The sequence below is a fragment of the Fusarium keratoplasticum genome, chromosome 2 (assembly GCF_025433545.1).
Source record: "Fusarium keratoplasticum isolate Fu6.1 chromosome 2, whole genome shotgun sequence".
Taxonomy (NCBI): Eukaryota; Fungi; Ascomycota; class Sordariomycetes; order Hypocreales; family Nectriaceae; genus Fusarium; species Fusarium keratoplasticum.
This window is the reverse complement of record NC_070530.1, coordinates 43,744-59,820: the sequence shown is the minus strand read 5'-3', so window position 1 is coordinate 59,820 and position 16,077 is coordinate 43,744. Positions and strand designations below refer to the sequence as shown.

The window sequence follows — 16,077 nt, the reverse complement described above, 5'->3', positions numbered from 1 at the left end:
TGTTGTGATGCCAACTACCTCCAGAAATCGACAAGATCTACAAGCCATCCCCCCAGATTTGACAGTTTCCAACGCCATTTAAACCTCGCCTCATACAGCAGGATGCTATCATGGATCAATTGCTCTCAACACGTTGGGCCTACCCTGCACTCAGCTGACGTCGGCCCGGATTCCCGAGGCTCACAGGAATCATCACCAACTTCTCAAACAACAAACCCAGACTTTGTTGAATCTGTAGGTTGTTTGTTTGTGTTTATCTGGCACCCAAACCTCCCATGCTGTGGAGCTGCCGGCTTACACATCACCTTCGCCCCCAGCATTTTCCAGAATCAACTGTTGATCATCAAAATCATATAATTCAGAACCTCGTCTATCCAATTCATGGACGACGGTAATTACGAAGATAAGCACCGCTCTATGGGCCTCCACAGGCTGTTGCCATCCCCAGACATTCACAAAAATGTCCTCCGCAATGTTCGCTCCACCCCATATGTCCAAAATGCCACCCGTGTAGAAAACGCCGTGAAATGGAGCCGCGTATGTCCCCATCTATTCCAAAATGTACATGTTGAGACGTGAGTCTCAGCCATCTTTGTCCTTGTCCCCATCAATAAATCCTTAGGCTTTGCCGGCCTCACGGACCGAGATCATGAACTTGTCCTCGGCGCCGACCTCGCCAGCAAGCCTTGCTGATGACACCTTGGCGTTCCTTACGGATAGAATCGCCTTGATCTCGTCGGCCGTCTTTGCGCCGAGAAGAGTCATCTCTCTGCTGAGTAACAAAGCCACGGCGGCACGGATGAGGAGCGCGTCGCCTTCAAAGACATATACATCCCATAATCGCGCCGCTTCGTCAATGGCGAGATGTCCCGTAAACATTCCAGTCAAGATTGACGATAGAGACTCCTCTAGGTTGACGTCTTGGACCTTCTTGGTGAGGTGTTCGTGTAGAGGGGCCGACTTCAGAGACAGCGTCTGGAGCACAAGGTTGAACGCCGAGGCTTGTGCGCCAAGGTCACAGGCGTAGAATGAGAGAGGCAGCGGGCGGTTGAGGACATTGGCGAGTGCGACGAATGCAGACCCAGCGTTGGGCAGGTTCAGGAGTAGCAGCGCGGCGATTGTCTGGCGGACTTGGTTAGCATCTCAAGTGGCACACAGTGGCTTGTCATACTCACATTACAACCCCGGACGTAGCCAATGTCACTCCTGTACATGGCATACGCGCTCAGTACGTCGACAAGACTCTGGTGCAGAGGCCCCTCCACTTCGAAGATGCGGAGGTCCTCCCACGTTTTGTTGGCTGCGTCCTTTCGAATTTCTTGAAACCACTTTGCTCTCTTCACATCCTCGGCATCGCCCTTGTCGTCTTTGACTCTGGCTTCCACCTCTTGGGCTCTCGCAAGAGCTGCCTGGAAAGAGGTTTCTGACAGACCCAGCTCGTTGCCGATCGCTCGCGTCCAAACAGCTCCTCTGCTGCGAGGCGCAATGCCCTTCCACCAGAGTTCTCTTGTTCTGCGTTCTCGAATAGCATCGTTCCATCGTGGTAGGACATCCTTCTCCCAGATGTGCATCAGGTTGTCGGCGGCGCTGTCCCGTCCTTCAATCTTGGCTCTGCGGGAGGCTTCACGTCGCTCATCAGCCTTGGCACTCGCTGCCATCATTTTCTGATACTCCTTGAGATGTCGGCGCTCCTCTGCTGGATCCTTGGGTGGCAGCCAAGAGGGACGTGTTCGGCTGAGAACAGCTTCCTTCTCCTTTGAAATGGGTAGAGGGTCAATCATGATGTTGGACTTGCGGAGGGGCGGCAGCTCTGGTGTGGATTTTATGCGCTGCTTCTTCTCATATGAGGTATCGACAGATCTTCGAGACGAGTTCCAGGTGTTGGGGCGCTGACCTGCAGGACGCTTTGCCTGCTGTTCCTCCATATCCCCGGCGTGTTCCTCGAGCTTTTCCGTCAGAGTCTTGGCCTCGGCATTCAGGTCTGCGAGCGCCGCGTTCCAGCTGTGTGCCCGAGTTTTGACTGGGCTGCGAGGAGCTCCGTCGGTCTTCCAGGTCGGCGATCGAAGAGACCCTTGCGCTTGAGCAACAGCAGGCGTTCCATTGCCAATGCTTCGAACGCGTTCCTTGGGGGCTCGGTCGGGAGAGGGCGATACTGAAGAGGGGCGACTGGGCGTGCGCTCCTGAGGTGGACGAGGAGAGAGAGGCACGTTGTCAAGGACAAGACCATCGGGGATATCATCGCCATCGTCTTCGTCGCATTCTCGCTCGAGATCGGTAAAAGACTTGCGCTCGCGGCCGGTCTGCCAGCTGCCCCGGCGGGGCTTTGGGGGGAGACTCGGATCTCTCGGGTTGAGGGAATACCCGGGGCTGGGACTTCGGTGTCGTCGAGGAAAGGGGAGAGAGGCAGAGGATGGGCTGGTCAACTGCTTGGAACGCGTGGCCGAGGGGGGCTCTGTCAATGAGCTCAGGTTGGTGCTGCGCGGGTTGGTGGTATAAACATTGGTCTGGAGACTCGGAAATGGCGGTCGAGCTTTGGAAGCGGTCTTTCCAGCTGCAAGAGTCCGACTCGAGGGAGCTTTGGGGTGACTGGGACGGATGTCGACCTGGGATGGACTCTTGAGGGTTACGGTGTCGTCATCGAGTCCAATCTCTTCAAAATGACCAACGTCGGCCAAAACACTACCATCGTCGCTGCTGAAGGACTGGAAAGACGACGATTTGGAGCTCTTGGAGGCCGTCATCCCTGGCGGAGAGTCGGGGCTGGGGAGAACACTGCCGATATCGAGGGTGCGGATCATTGTCGCATCGCAGGGGGCAAGCAAGAATTTGTATGGACGAGAAGACTCTCTCCTCGCCTGCGCTGCGAACCGGTGGGCGATCTAAACTCGGATGGTGTCTCGTCTGTTGATCGGCCGTCTATCACGCTCGGGGGCTCGTCTCGACTCTTGCGTCTCGTGAATGCGGTTGACGTCGTTTGGCTCCCTCTGTCGGGCGGCCTCGCCTGTGTTTTTGTTCGGATGGACCGAGCTGGGCTATGCTTGGCTCCAGCTGTGTCGGTGTTGCTATGCTGAGTATGGGGCTGAAGGAGCGGTTTCAAGATTGCCAGGGTTCGAGTCCACACCCAAACGACCGGGCCAGGAGAGCCTGTACTAGGCAGGTCTGGAGCGAAAAAGGGAGATGAGGAAGCGAGGGTGCGAAGCGAAAGGGGCGGGCCCGAGATTGAAGGCTGTTATGCCGGGAAGAGCGGTATAACTCAATCGATCAACGATGGACTGGGGTCGACGAGCTCAGAGGGGCACTCCCATAACGAACGACGGGGAGGCACGGGAGATGGGTTTTTCGCAACCCCAGAGGGCGTCTAGCGGTCGCGGCCAGGATAAGGAGATATTAAATTAGGCGCCGGGCGAAGGTTTCGTGTCCAAAATAGAGGGAGATTAAACAAGAAAGTAGAGTGATTTGGGGGGTTAGAGGTGAAGAAAGAAGCGAGAGTTGGTGTCAGCAATAAGCAGAAGGATGACCAAGAAAAGAGAAGAAACGAGCGAGATCAAGGAAAAACCGCGAAAGCAACAAGCAAGAGGCAGGTTTAAACCGGGAAGTGGATGACGATCGCAAAGGGGACCTTAAGCGGGAGACGACGCCAACGCAAAGGAGGTGATTGATCCAACGCCCACCTGCAGCATGCAGCAGAAAAAAGGATCAGAGGTATGTATCTCCGTATACAAAATGTATGCGGAGTGACTTGTCTTTGATGACATGGCTTTTGGCGCTACTGTTAGTGTGTCTTGTCCCCGCCTATTGGGAGACGAGCATTGATGTTTAATTATTTCTTGTGGCAAAGTCAATGGCGATTAAGAAGAGAGCTGGCAGATGATACCTTGGCCTATGTGACATGTTCCTCTACCTGTACTGATAAAGTCCTGTCAACATTGATTCTCTTCTCTCCATGCAAAAGTTCCCCCAGGTACAATCTCCGCTAGCAGCAGCACAGTTCTGTGCCGTGTGGCATCCTTGGCTGTGGTGTGGCATGACCTTATCGGGGGGCCAAGCCATGCCAGGGGAACCAAGAGGGTCACACAGTCCTGCTTCGAGATTCACTGTGTAAGCCCACGCCTGCAACATGGCTTGTACAGTGTCAACACCATCCCCGGCCCCCCTGTCGCTCGTAATCTCGGCCGCATATGCGCGGCTAATAACCAACCTCAGCCAATCACACCTCACGTCGTCCATTGTCCATCTTGATCGGGTCTTTGATAGTGGAAACTTGGCATTGTAAACAAGCAATCTCGGGAGTCCATTTTATCGCATTTCATTGTGAGCCCTACGAGCCTCTCTCTGGCCTCTGCGCCTACGGACTCGAACTAACAACATTGGTCCTTGAGCCTCTGTCTCATATAAGGTCCTTGGTTCCCTTCGCCAGCAAGTATCATACCTTCCGAAACATCTTCCATAGTGACTTCATCCATCCATTGCTCACTTGGTACATATGGATCCATATCACCGTGCCTCCAATATTTGCTCACTTCTTGAGATATCCGCAGCTCGTTCCAACCCCAGTTAGCATCCTCTGCTTCTTCTCGTCAGCTTTCATCTTGGCGACGAGAGCCTCCATGTCAACGGACTCATCCGACTTGCTCTCCTCGTCAGTCTCGTCGGCTCCACTGAGGAGTGCCTCAACTCCTTGAGGTTGCTTCTTCTCCTCTTGCTGCCTTTTCTTCTCTGCCTTGCGTGCCTTCCGCTTTCTGCGCTTCTTGTTCTGCAACGCCTCCTCGACAACGTCTTCGAGGGCCTTCTTCTTGGCAGTGAAGAGCGGCACGGGCGAACCGGCGAGGTTGGAGTACTTCATCGTGAGGTTGTACCAAAAGTTGGCGTATTGTCGATCGGTCTTGATGCCCCGTTCCTCTAGCTCCGCGGCCAAGGCTCGTGAAGTGCGCTCCGTCTGAGGAAGAGGCGTGCCCCAGTCGACCTCCCAGTTGTACTTGAGGTTGGAGCTGTCTGTTTTGTTGTAGGTGAACCCTTTGCCTTCGGCCATCTTCTTCTCGAAGCGTGCGACCGTGGGCTTGATTGCGTGCTCCGAAACACCGTCTCGGATGATCGCTGGTTTGATCCCTCGGGGTGGTTTGACCAAGCTGCTGTGGGTGATTGGCTTGAGTTGCTTTTTCTCAGCTGCTTTCTTCTGAGTCTTCTCGGGTGTCTTCTTCCGCTCATCCCCGGATGCCTCAACGTTCGATGTCTCGTGGTGGGTGACAGCTTGAGTAGGCTGTTGCACTGTAGCGGCGGGTCGCTTGGTCGGGGGCTTTGAAGGAGTCTCCTGGCTCGAGGTTGAATCATCACTGCCACGTTTCAGGCTGGCTGGTGGGATCGGGATCAACGGGGTCAATTGCTTCTCTGGATTCAGTGTCAGCGTAACTTGTTTTCTGGGGACTCTGTGCCACTCACTCTGAAGTCTCCATCCTCGAGCCCGCTTTGGGCTGGGAGTCTTGGCTCGCTTGGTGACGTTTGGTCGAGGGGGGAGCCAGCTTCTGGCTCGAACAAAAAGCTTCGAAGGTACTTGCTTCTTGATAACACTGGCGGCTGTTGCAAGCCTCGACGTAGGGGACTTTCGGTGCCGGGTTGGTCCCGTTCGAGGCTCATTCTATGAAACCTTGCGAGAAGAGGGCCGAAGAGCCTTGGCTTGCTTCTTGCTGCCCTGGATGCGCTCAGTTGGAGACGAACTGGCACGTCTGGATCGTGAAGGGGGTGAAACGCTGGGGGAAGAGGAATACTCGGTGTCGTCGCCACTCGCGCGCGTCGGAGACGTCTTGGGTCTCTTGAGAATGCTCTTGAGGCCGATGAGAGAGTCTCGGTGATGAGGCTGGAAAGATCCAGGAGTGCCGGGCTCGTTGGTCTCGGAGAGCTTGTCGCCACTGTACACGGGCTGAAGCTTGTACGATGCAGCAAGTCGCTCGTTGAAGCTGGAGACTGAGGTGTTGAGCGTCTCATCATTGAAATCTCTGGTGTGGGACAGCTCGGAAGAATCAGAGTCGACGGCGTCCTCCATCTTGACTAGGGTTGGGTTACCCTCATCAAGATCATCGTCATCGTCATCATCATCCTGCTCATCATCATCATAATCATCGTCAGAGCCTTCCGCACCAGAATCGATCTCCTTCTTGATCGGGCGGGAGTCCTCTTGGGGCTCAATCTTGGGGGGGCGCTCGGGGGCGGTAGGGAATGGCTCGTTGTCATCAGAGCTTGGCGAGGCTTCCTTCTCCTTCTTCATTGCCTCTAGCTGACTATCAAGATAGTCCATCAGTTTGCCCGTGATGTTATCCGACTCAGGGTCCGACTGGTGCTGAGACTGGGAGTTCTCAGGAGATGGGGCAAGCTCCGTCGCGTTGCTATGGTTGGTCGCGCTTTGTTCAGGCTGGTTGCTCTGAGCAATGGGTTCTCCCTGTGCGGGAAGAGGCTGTGTGACCTGAGCTGTAGAGTGCGAGGTCTCAACGGCAGACGAGTCGGAGTCAGATGTGATCAACTGGGAGAGATCAATGACGATGCTCTGACCAACTCGGTTGGAGACGGGAGAGGGCGTGGCAGCTGGTTCCTTCATTGCAGGACAGTTATCAGCTGGCTTCAGCGGAAGAGCGCGTCTCTTTCTTGGGGTCGCGATCTTTCTCGGGACCCGAGGCTTACCATCGGTCGGGCGCTCATCATCAGCATCGCTGTCGGTAGAAGTGAGCATGGTCAAGGACAGGCGATTGGGAGATGGCTTGATGTGGACAATCTCGCACTCAGAGTCCTGGCCGTTCTCTTCGCTGACAAGGGCCGAAGCGTTGCCGGCGCGGTCGATCCGTCTTCTCTTGCTGGGCTGAGGCTGAGTCTGTTGGCGTCGCTTTGGCGAAGGAAGGACCTTTTCAATGAAGCAGTCGGAGCTGTTGTCCGGCTGAGGGAGAAACTTGGCTTTGACGGCAGGTTTGGCCTTCGAGGACACCGAGCTGCTGCGATTTGGAGCTGCGGCACTCGAAGAGGGTTGAGCTGGACCACGAGAAGGGCCAGAGGCTTGGGAAGTCGGTTTCTTGTTGACAGAGGCAGAAGTCTCAGGAGGCGTTTGCTTGGTCTTTGCCTTCTTGCTGGGCTGGACTCGCTGGTCCGCCGCAGGGAGATTGCGCTTTCTGTTGGGAGAAGGCTGAACATGCTGAATCTCACAGAAATCGGACTCCGAACTTTCAGAGTCGGATGAAATGCCGAAAGGGGTGTTGGGGGAGCTAGCCTGAGCCAGCTGGGTCGCTCGGGAAGGGGTAAGCTGGGTTGCAGTGCTCATTGTTTGTTCTGCGCATAGTGTCAGTCGAAAGCTATTCGTGCAATCTGAGCTGTGAGGGACACTTACCAGAAGGGTTGGGCTGCGATACATTCGCGCCAATACGCGAGGGCGTTGCTGGTTGCGGATTACGGGTGGTCAACCGGTGACCCGAAGGCCCCTTGGGCGGCGAAGAAAACATGTCGGTTATCTTGCGTTGCCCCATCGTCGCAACTTTCGCTCAAGAGCGATGAAGAAGAGATGCGGTTCGAGGGGGTATCGGAGACTGAGGCTGATGCCTTGCGCAACGGGGTGTAAAGATGAGGTTCTTGAAGATGTGGGGTGAAGAAGGATGGTCAGAATGTCAGAAGGGACGTAGAAACGAGGCAGTCAAAGTCGCAGATTATCTCGAGAGTGATGGATAAAGTGCGTTTCATGAATGCCATGAAGTGACGATGTTGAAGATGAAAGGGGAGGTGAGTGAATGTGAGGGGGGCTGAAGTGAATGCGCAGGCAGAAAGAGACCTCGAACAGGTGAAGGAATGAACGGACACAAACAAGAACAATAAGATATCCACTTTGAAACAGAGAAAATTGGTCAATAAATCACCCAATCAAGAATATTAAAGTGAGGAGAAAGTGAGGTTGGCGGAGATGTATTGACCATCAGGGGCTGCCAGCTGTTGACACTGGCACATCAAAATAATACTCCCAATCGAGAACAAAGGCGTCATACCATTGTTCAGATGCATTGTTCGACAGTCACTCCGGATTAGGCAGATAGAGGCAGAGATCATTCAAGGCAAGGCTCATCATAGGGCAAAGAGCTCTCTCACGATGGTCCTTTTTTGTATTTCCATGCCGCCGCCGCATCTATGGTATCATTACAGATCATCATGGTCCATGCACATATGACTCGTCCTCACCAGCTAGCCGAGCATGGCCTTACATGCGCTCTCGTCGACGAGGAGCTGCCCGGATGATGTCGTCAACTCGGAGGAGAAGCTGGGTTGGATTGTTAGCAGCGTCTTGACAACATACAGTGACCGTATCTTACCTCTGCAGCCTCGCTGGCTGAGGACACCACAGCCTTCTTCAGCTTGTAGCTCTCAATAACACCGAGATCCCGCATGTCAGCAATGCCGCCACCAGGTGTCATCAAGTCAAGACCGTAGGTGGTGAGACCATCGTAAAGGGCCTTGCGCAATCTCGCGACAAGGTCACCAGAGTCGAGACCAGCGTTGTCGGCCAGGATAGTAGGTAGTTGTCGCAGAGCCACGGCGAAGCTAGAGACAGCCAGTTGTCGCTTGCCCTCAACACGGGTAGCAGCACCCTCCACAGCCTTGGCCATGAGCATCTCGGCACAGCCACCGCCCAGAGTAGTCCGGGGCTCTTTGACAGTCTGGGACAGGACGGCCAGGGCATCGTGCAGACTTCGCTCAGCCTCGTCGAGCAGCTGTTCTGTGGCACCCCGAAGCACGATCGTGCAGGCCTCACCTGCTGACACACCCGAGAACTTGATAAGAGTGTCCTCACCAATGATAACCTCCTCAATCACGTCGCAGTGACCAAGCTTGACCTGGTCGGGGTGGTCGAATGTCGAGGCGATCTCACCGCCAGTCACCAGAGCCAGGCGCTCAATACCATCAAAGTCGGCGTGCTCAATCGACATGATGCCGGCATCAGTGAAAAGCTGCTCGGGCCAGTTGTAGATAAGTTGTCGGTTAATGAAGCAGTTGATGCCGTGTGCCTTGATCTTCTCCACCTTGGCCTTCATCTTCTCCTTCTCGGCCTTTTCCAGCTCGGCCAGCTTGCTCGTTGAGCCAACCTTGACGCGTGCGCCAAAGATCTTGACCTTGTCAGTATCCATGGAGGTGTTGGCCACCAGGATCTTGGCCTTCTCCAGCCGCTTGGGCTGGTTGACACCAATCTTCTTGTCGAGGATAAAGCCCTCGTCGAGGTATGAGTCGCTAAGCTTGCCTCCGCTCTTCTTGATGATCTGAATGTGGTTGAGGTCGGTAGTCTTGAGTCGGAGGACGGCATCGACAGCCAACTGGGCGAACTGATCCCGGTCCTGGGCGAGGACCTTGGAGCTAAGGGTTGTTCGGGCGATCGCGAGAAGGTCGTTTCGGAAAGCCTCGGGGCTCTTGCTGTGGTCGACTGCCGACTCCTCGAGCGCCTTGAGCGCCGCCTGGCTGGCTATCCGGTAACCCTCGATGATGGTCTGGGGGTGGATCTTCTTGTCAACCAGCTTCTCCGCCTCCCTCAGCAACTCGGCGGCAAGAACAGCAACCGAAGTGGTTCCGTCGCCCACTTCGTCATCCTGAACCTTTGAAATGTTGACCAGAACCTTTGCGGCGGCGTTATCGAGGGCGATCGACTTGAGGATGGTGGCACCGTCGTTGGTGACCATGATTTCGGCGGTGGAGCTAACATGGTGTCAAAAGGGGGTGTGCAGGCACAAGGTTGGCGCAACATACGCTGACTGAAGGATCTTGTCCATACCCTTGGGACCAAGAGTGCTCTTCACAAGATCACCGACGGCGATGGCGCCGACAAAGGCAGCGAGACGCGCATTCTCGCCCTTCTCCTCGGTGGTGCCCTCCTCGAAAATCTGGGTTGGTTGGAAAGACTAGGAGGGGCATGTTAGCACATGGCGCTCGTTCACCTCACGAAGCTCTTGGAGCTCTCAAACGGACAAGGCGGATACTGACCATGACGGGCAGGCAATCCGACTATACACACGGCGAAACCTGTCGGGAACGTAAATGGGTTGTCGTCGTCGTCAACGTCGAATGCTTCAGCCTTGGGGTAAACGTTGCAGCCTTTTTTTTATCTGGAGCTCCCAGCTAAGCATGGGCGGGCATGGAAACACCAAGCCCCTCCAACCAAGGGGCCACTCGAACCCCCACGTGACTTGCCCCGCGGTCGGAGTATCGTCGGCGGAGGAAGATCGCTTCTCCGACGGCGCACACTTTGTGGGAAGAAACGAACACCAAATTTATGCTGCACCAGGTTGGCACCCGCAACATCAAGACTCCGCACGTTCCCGAGCGACACTCTCCGCGGTCAAACTTAAACCCTGCGTGTCTTTTCAAGGCCATATCTCCCGCGCGCAGATAGGTCTTGCTGTTTCCCTCGTGCCCGGCGCCCGATCCCTCCAAAACCCTCGAAAAACATTCAGAAACGACTGAGAGCGGGGCATTTTTTTTCTTGCACCCCTCCAACAACCCACCAAAAATCGCCCATCATGGCGCCCTCCTTCGACCACCTCCGCGATGCCGATCTCGACGATGACGAGTTCAACGAGGATGACATTGATATTTCCGACCTGCGAGAGAGATTCGAGGTGCAGCTGGAGCAGGGCTATGACAGCTTCGTCGTCATCGACGGCCTTCCCGAGGTCACGGAGGAGCAGAAGCCCAAGCTCGTCAAGTTCTTGTTGAAGAAGCTCAACACAGTTGGCAAGACACGGGAGGATCTGGTTCACATGCCCATGGGCGACAACGGAAAGTCTCTTCGGTAGGTGGTTTTGGTTCTGGCTGGACGCTGGTCGTCGACTTGATGCTGACCCTCTGTCAAGGTTTGCTTTTGTTGAGTACTCTTCGCCCGCTGAGGCTGCCGCCGCCACTCGCCAGCTCGACCTGGTCCCCCTCGACAAGAAGCACACCCTGCGCGTCAACAAGTTCACCGACATCGAGCGATATGGACGAGAAGGCCGCGTTGACGAGACCTACCAACCCCCCCACATTGACGAGTTCACCGAGAAGGAGCATCTCCGATGGTTCCTCAAGGATCCTTCCGGCCGAGGCCGTGATCAGTTTGTTATGTACAGAGGCGAGAGCGTCGGCGTCTACTGGAACAACGAGAAGGACCAGCCCGAGAACATCGTCGAGCGACAACACTGGACTGAGACCTTTGTTCAGTGGTCTCCTCTTGGTACCTACCTGACCTCTGTCCACGCTCAGGGTGTTCAGCTCTGGGGCGGACAGTCCTGGTCCCGACAAGCCCGATTTGCCCACCCTTTCGTCAACCTCGTCGCCTTCTCGCCTGGTGAGAAGTACATCGTGACCTGGTCTAACCGCCCTATCTCGATCCCTGACGAGGGCCACCCCGCACTTTCGATTGACGACCACGGCAAGAACTATGTCATCTGGGATATTGCGACTGCTACTCCTCTCCGATCCTTTGCCAACCTTGATGCCCCCAAGGGCGAGGAGGGCAAGCCACCACCCAAGATGCAGTGGCCTGCTTTCAAGTGGTCCGCCGATGACAAGTACGTCGCCCGGTTGACCCAGGGCCAGTCCATCTCTGTCTACGAGCTCCCCCGCATGAACCTCCTCGACAAGACCTCGATCAAGATTGAGGGCGTTATGGACTTTGACTGGGCCCCCGCAACTCCCAAGCGTGACGGCGTCAAGACCTACGAGCAGCTGTTCTGCTACTGGACACCCGAGATTGGCAGCAACCCCGCCAAGGTCGGATTGATGAGCATTCCCTCAAAACAGGTCGTCCGATCCCTCAACCTCTTCAGTGTCAGCGACGCCAAGCTTCACTGGCAATCTGAGGCCGCCTACCTCTGTGTCAAGGTCGACCGACACTCCAAGTCCAAGAAGTCTCAGGCCACCACTCTTGAGATCTTCCGCGTCAAGGAAAAGGGTGTCCCCGTTGAAGTTGTCGACACCATCAAGGACACCGTCATTAACTTTGCCTGGGAGCCCAAGGGCGACCGCTTCTCCATCATCACCACAACCGAGCCCGTGGGTGTCACTGCCGTCCCTCCCAAGACTGCCGTTTCTTTCTTCTGCCCCGAGAAGGCCAAGGGTCAGCACGTGGGCAACTTCAAGCACCTCCGAACTCTCGACAAGAAGAACAGCAACGCTATCTACTGGTCACCTCGAGGTCGCTTTGTTGTTATTGCCACCATTGCGAACCAGCAGAGCTCCGACCTTGACTTTTTCGATCTCGACTTTGAGGGCGAGAAGCCCGAGGCCGAGAAGGATCTCACCGCCAACCTCCAGCACATGAACACCGCCGACCACTACGGTGTGACAGACGTCGAGTGGGACCCTTCAGGCCGATTCGTCGCCACCTGGGCTTCTGCCTGGAAGCACTCGGTAAGACAGCTTCACATTTTCATCATGACGAGCAGTATGCTAACGTATTTCAGATGGAAAACGGCTATCACATTTACGACTTCAAGGGCGAGGCTTTGCGAGAAGAGCCCCTTGAGAAGTTCAAGCAGTTCTCTTGGCGCCCCCGGCCGGCGACCATGCTTACCAAGGAGGAGCAGAAGGCTGTTCGCAAGAACCTCCGAGAGTACAGCCGGGTCTTTGAGCAAGAAGATGCTGACCGCGGCGCGTCCGCCGACTTGGCCGTGGTGGAGGCCCGCCGCACCATGCTCCAGGAGTGGTACAACTGGCGCGAGGAGGTTGAGGCCGACACATTGGAAGAGCGTGAGGTGCTCGGCCTACCAAAGGATCCCCATGTTCCTCTGCTAGAGGCTTACACAAAGAGCCTGGAGGGTACGACATCGGAGGCGGATCGGGTGATCGAGGAGATTGTGGAGGAGGTGCTCGAGGAGAGCGAGGAGGTGCTCGGTTAGGGAGCTTCTCTTTCTTTGCAGGATTTTGCAAGGGAGTGATTTGCTTGTATCTCGGTAGAAAACTGGTCAGGGCGAGGGGTCACGTAATGAAATTCTTTGTCACGTTCACGAGGATAGGTCCGGTTTTGGACGATCGAAAAGCATTCCACGGAGTCAATACATGTTGGTCCGCTTTAAGAGAGAGTGGCGATGGTTGTCTGCACTATGGACAAGCATCTGGCGGCATGATATGAAGTATAGACTTGAGGCGGCGATGATATGTTTATCTTGTGCCTCGGCGCTCCCATGGCTGGGCGTTTGTATAAGGGCGGTGTCCTTTTCCGGAACTCAGTCATTGCTAGGTTAAGGATGTCGAAATATTATTACTTTGTTCCATACCCGAAGAATAGACTAATTAACCCAGCAAAAAAAAGCAGAGTTACACCCAGCGACAGAACCAGCTCAGCCTTGGAGGTGATTCTCGAGCCTGAGACGAAAGGGCGGTGTTCCATGATACGTCTGTAAACAGTCAGCTTGTGCAGACATGCCACCATTCTTCCAAACAGGATGGCTTAAAGGAAACACTTTCGTGCGGAGCTGGACGACAAGATGATTTCTCCTGAAATCCGCAAGGAAGGAGGCGATAACGAATTCAACGTTCTGAGTCCACCAATACCGACGTCTTGTGAGTTTCATCTCCCAGCTCACCCAAGTCCAATATTCAACGGCTCCTCCCCTACCCAACGAGAGAGAACAGTATGATCGCCAGATGACAGAGTCAGTTGAAGTTGACAATTCACACATTGAGGAGGCTGTCACCCGGTCTATCACCATGGCTGAGGCACTCGAGCGCGCTGGGGAGCTTATTCACTAGGTCCGAAAGCCCAGCATCAGCAAGCTAGGGTTGAAGGGCCAGTGATCCGTATGTTGCCAAAGAATCCCAAGAAGACCGTCTCCCTTTAGTGGCAGGGAAACGGCCTGGGTGAGTAGGGGTGGGTAGCCTGGGAACATCTCCATGACGACAAAGAGGAGTTTTCTTAACAGGGGACGGTCCCACGGGAGCCAGTTGAGCGAGCTCATGGTGGAGAGATGCTTAGCCCAAACCTAGCTAACATCAAGTCTGCCGAGAAAAAGGTTAAACCGCACATCCCGTCGCAACATTAAGAAGACCAGCCGGCACTAGGACTATGAACTCTCTGTCACCGTTGCGGGCAAATGTACCCCCCGTACCCAAGAGGTCCATGCCATGAGAGACGCGACCCAGGCATGGAAAAGCGGCGCCAGGCCACGGATGTCGCAACTCGTGCCGCCGAAGAGCAGTGCCAGACCGCTTCGAGGTTACCCGAGACTGCACATCCAGGATCTCAAGTCCACTTCCAATGATCCCCGGTCCAGATTTGAGGCCTTTTGCCAAGGATATTCTTCAAGCCAGGCTCACAAGCTTTGCGACGACTATCTTTCCCGAGAAAGGCGACATGAAAGAGTTCAGCATCAACGAAAACAGTTCAAAAGGATGGAAGTCCGTGAATCAAGACCCGCTAGAACTGATTTCGCATATATTTCTAGCTTTTGATAGGTATACGGTTTATAAACTGCTCGACTGTGTTGTCACCGGCTGCTTCATGTTGAAACTGCCTGAGTCTCGTGAATTGATGGTTGTAGGACCAGCCTGCGAATAAGACTGATGAACGTCCATGGTCCGAATGATTCCGTTGTAAGTCATGATCTCCTCCTCAGATCCAGTCGGGGACTCGCTTCGAATCTCGGTATGATGGCGCGAACCTCGTATGTCCTTGAGTCCGATGTGATCCGTCGTGCGAGCTCCGGTGCGCGAGGCTTGGCCGTAGTACATTTGCCCGCTCGTGTCGTATTTGCCCTTGGCTGAGCTCCCAAAGAGCTGGGGAAACCAGTTTCGGACTAGATATCGTAGGGCGGGGACGGACGCGGAGATGATTGCGAGGTTGACTTCGATGGTCGAGTACACGATCGTGATGGAGTAGAAGAAGTCATCGGTCGGTTTCGAAGCGTAGTAGATCTTGCAGATCTCGACAAGTCGAATGAGTGCAACGATTATAACGCTAGAAGCCGTCAGTGTCAGAGTTTCAAAACTACTAGACCAAGTTGAGTGCAACTTACACAAGACCAACCATGAAGACGCCGATGAGCGCCACCTTTGTCCCCATGGGCATCTTCAGCCCCAGGAAGATCCAGAAAGGGATACCCAGGACAAGAAAGTCGGTCAAAATTGTCAGAATACTCGCGATTACGTGGAACTCCCTTGCGACGCAAACAGCATTAGCTTTGACCGCAAAATCCCAGTTTGCCTCGATCGGCAGACACTGCAGAAGTGCCACAAAGAAGACCGAAATGGCATGCAGGACGTTAAAGATGTTCAACCCGTGGATACTCCATCTCACGGCCTTTTTCTGACCCCCCAGTCTCAGGAGAAAGACCAGGACGGACGCCTTGACAAAGGCCAGGATGGGATTGTAGATCATCTGGGCCACGTAGAACCACCATAAACCCGGCGCGGCATCGTAAGGCTGCGGAACCTCGTAGTTATGGAAGCCGACAAACGAGAGCTTGATATCTGGTGATCGTCAGTCGGGGTTGTGCTGTTACATTCGGCAATGCTTGACATACACATGTAAGTCGGGCCCATCATGACCAACGCCAATAACTGATTGTGATGTCAGAGATCTTGCCCCATGTCTGTGAAGATTTTCTCAGGAGCTTACCGTTGCAAATCCACAGAGGTAGTCATCTGTACCGCCGATCAGTCTCTCGTTTGCTTCTCCCCCCTGAGGACTCCCGCGATGCCTTCAACGCATCCCAGGAGAGATCTCTTTTACTTACCAATTCCCCACTGACGAGTCTTGAGCCTTCCATACGCTCTCAAGGAAAATATCACCAGGGAAATCGCTGGGAACAAAAATGTGAGAACCACGACCGCGCTCTGGCGAGGCGTCGTGGGGAGTTGAGTCACATCCCCGTGAGGGGGTCTTCGAGCAAAGAGGATCGCCATCAAGAAAGGGACGTCTCTGCTTACACTGGACCTACCTCGAAGAGATAGAATGGAAACACAAAAAGAAAGGATGAGACGTGGGGGAGGGTCGTGGGCAAAAGTAGGAGTCCGTCCCCAGTCTCAACAAACACCATCAAGCACCAACAGGAGGATCAAAGGGGATGGGATGCTGCTGCTGCAAGCCACCTTCTTTTG

At 54.7% G+C, this 16,077-nt stretch overlaps 5 protein-coding genes across 5 annotated transcripts; 1 reads left to right on the top strand and 4 right to left on the bottom strand.

Moving 5' to 3' along the window:
- Window positions 1–618: 618 nt before the first annotated feature.
- NCS57_00193200 (Rab-GAP TBC domain-containing protein) lies at window positions 619–2,798 on the bottom strand (the record flags this gene model as incomplete). The annotated part of the gene is made up of 2 exons (XM_053051979.1): window positions 619–1,122; window positions 1,176–2,798. The coding sequence occupies 2 exons, from the start codon at window positions 2,796–2,798 to the stop codon at window positions 619–621; spliced, it is 2,127 nt and encodes a 708-aa protein (XP_052917225.1).
- Window positions 2,799–4,516: 1,718 nt separating this feature from the next.
- NCS57_00193100 (uncharacterized protein) lies at window positions 4,517–7,475 on the bottom strand (the record flags this gene model as incomplete). Its single annotated transcript, XM_053051978.1, has 4 exons — window positions 4,517–5,385; window positions 5,437–5,596; window positions 5,642–7,305; window positions 7,364–7,475. The coding sequence occupies 4 exons, from the start codon at window positions 7,473–7,475 to the stop codon at window positions 4,517–4,519; spliced, it is 2,805 nt and encodes a 934-aa protein (XP_052917224.1).
- A 743-nt stretch (window positions 7,476–8,218) lies between these two features.
- Window positions 8,219–9,990, bottom strand: NCS57_00193000 (CCT-beta; the record flags this gene model as incomplete). The annotated part of the gene is made up of 4 exons (XM_053051977.1): window positions 8,219–8,278; window positions 8,331–9,702; window positions 9,754–9,905; window positions 9,988–9,990. 4 exons carry the CDS (start codon window positions 9,988–9,990, stop codon window positions 8,219–8,221), a joined length of 1,587 nt encoding a protein of 528 aa, XP_052917223.1.
- A 533-nt stretch (window positions 9,991–10,523) lies between these two features.
- NCS57_00192900 (Eukaryotic translation initiation factor 3 subunit B) lies at window positions 10,524–12,878 on the top strand (the record flags this gene model as incomplete). The annotated part of the gene is made up of 3 exons (XM_053051976.1): window positions 10,524–10,795; window positions 10,857–12,390; window positions 12,444–12,878. 3 exons carry the CDS (start codon window positions 10,524–10,526, stop codon window positions 12,876–12,878), a joined length of 2,241 nt encoding a protein of 746 aa, XP_052917222.1.
- A 1,564-nt stretch (window positions 12,879–14,442) lies between these two features.
- Window positions 14,443–15,882, bottom strand: NCS57_00192800 (uncharacterized protein; the record flags this gene model as incomplete). The annotated part of the gene is made up of 5 exons (XM_053051975.1): window positions 14,443–14,935; window positions 14,994–15,447; window positions 15,501–15,537; window positions 15,596–15,621; window positions 15,714–15,882. 5 exons carry the CDS (start codon window positions 15,880–15,882, stop codon window positions 14,443–14,445), a joined length of 1,179 nt encoding a protein of 392 aa, XP_052917221.1.
- Between the last annotated feature and the right edge of the window lie 195 nt (window positions 15,883–16,077).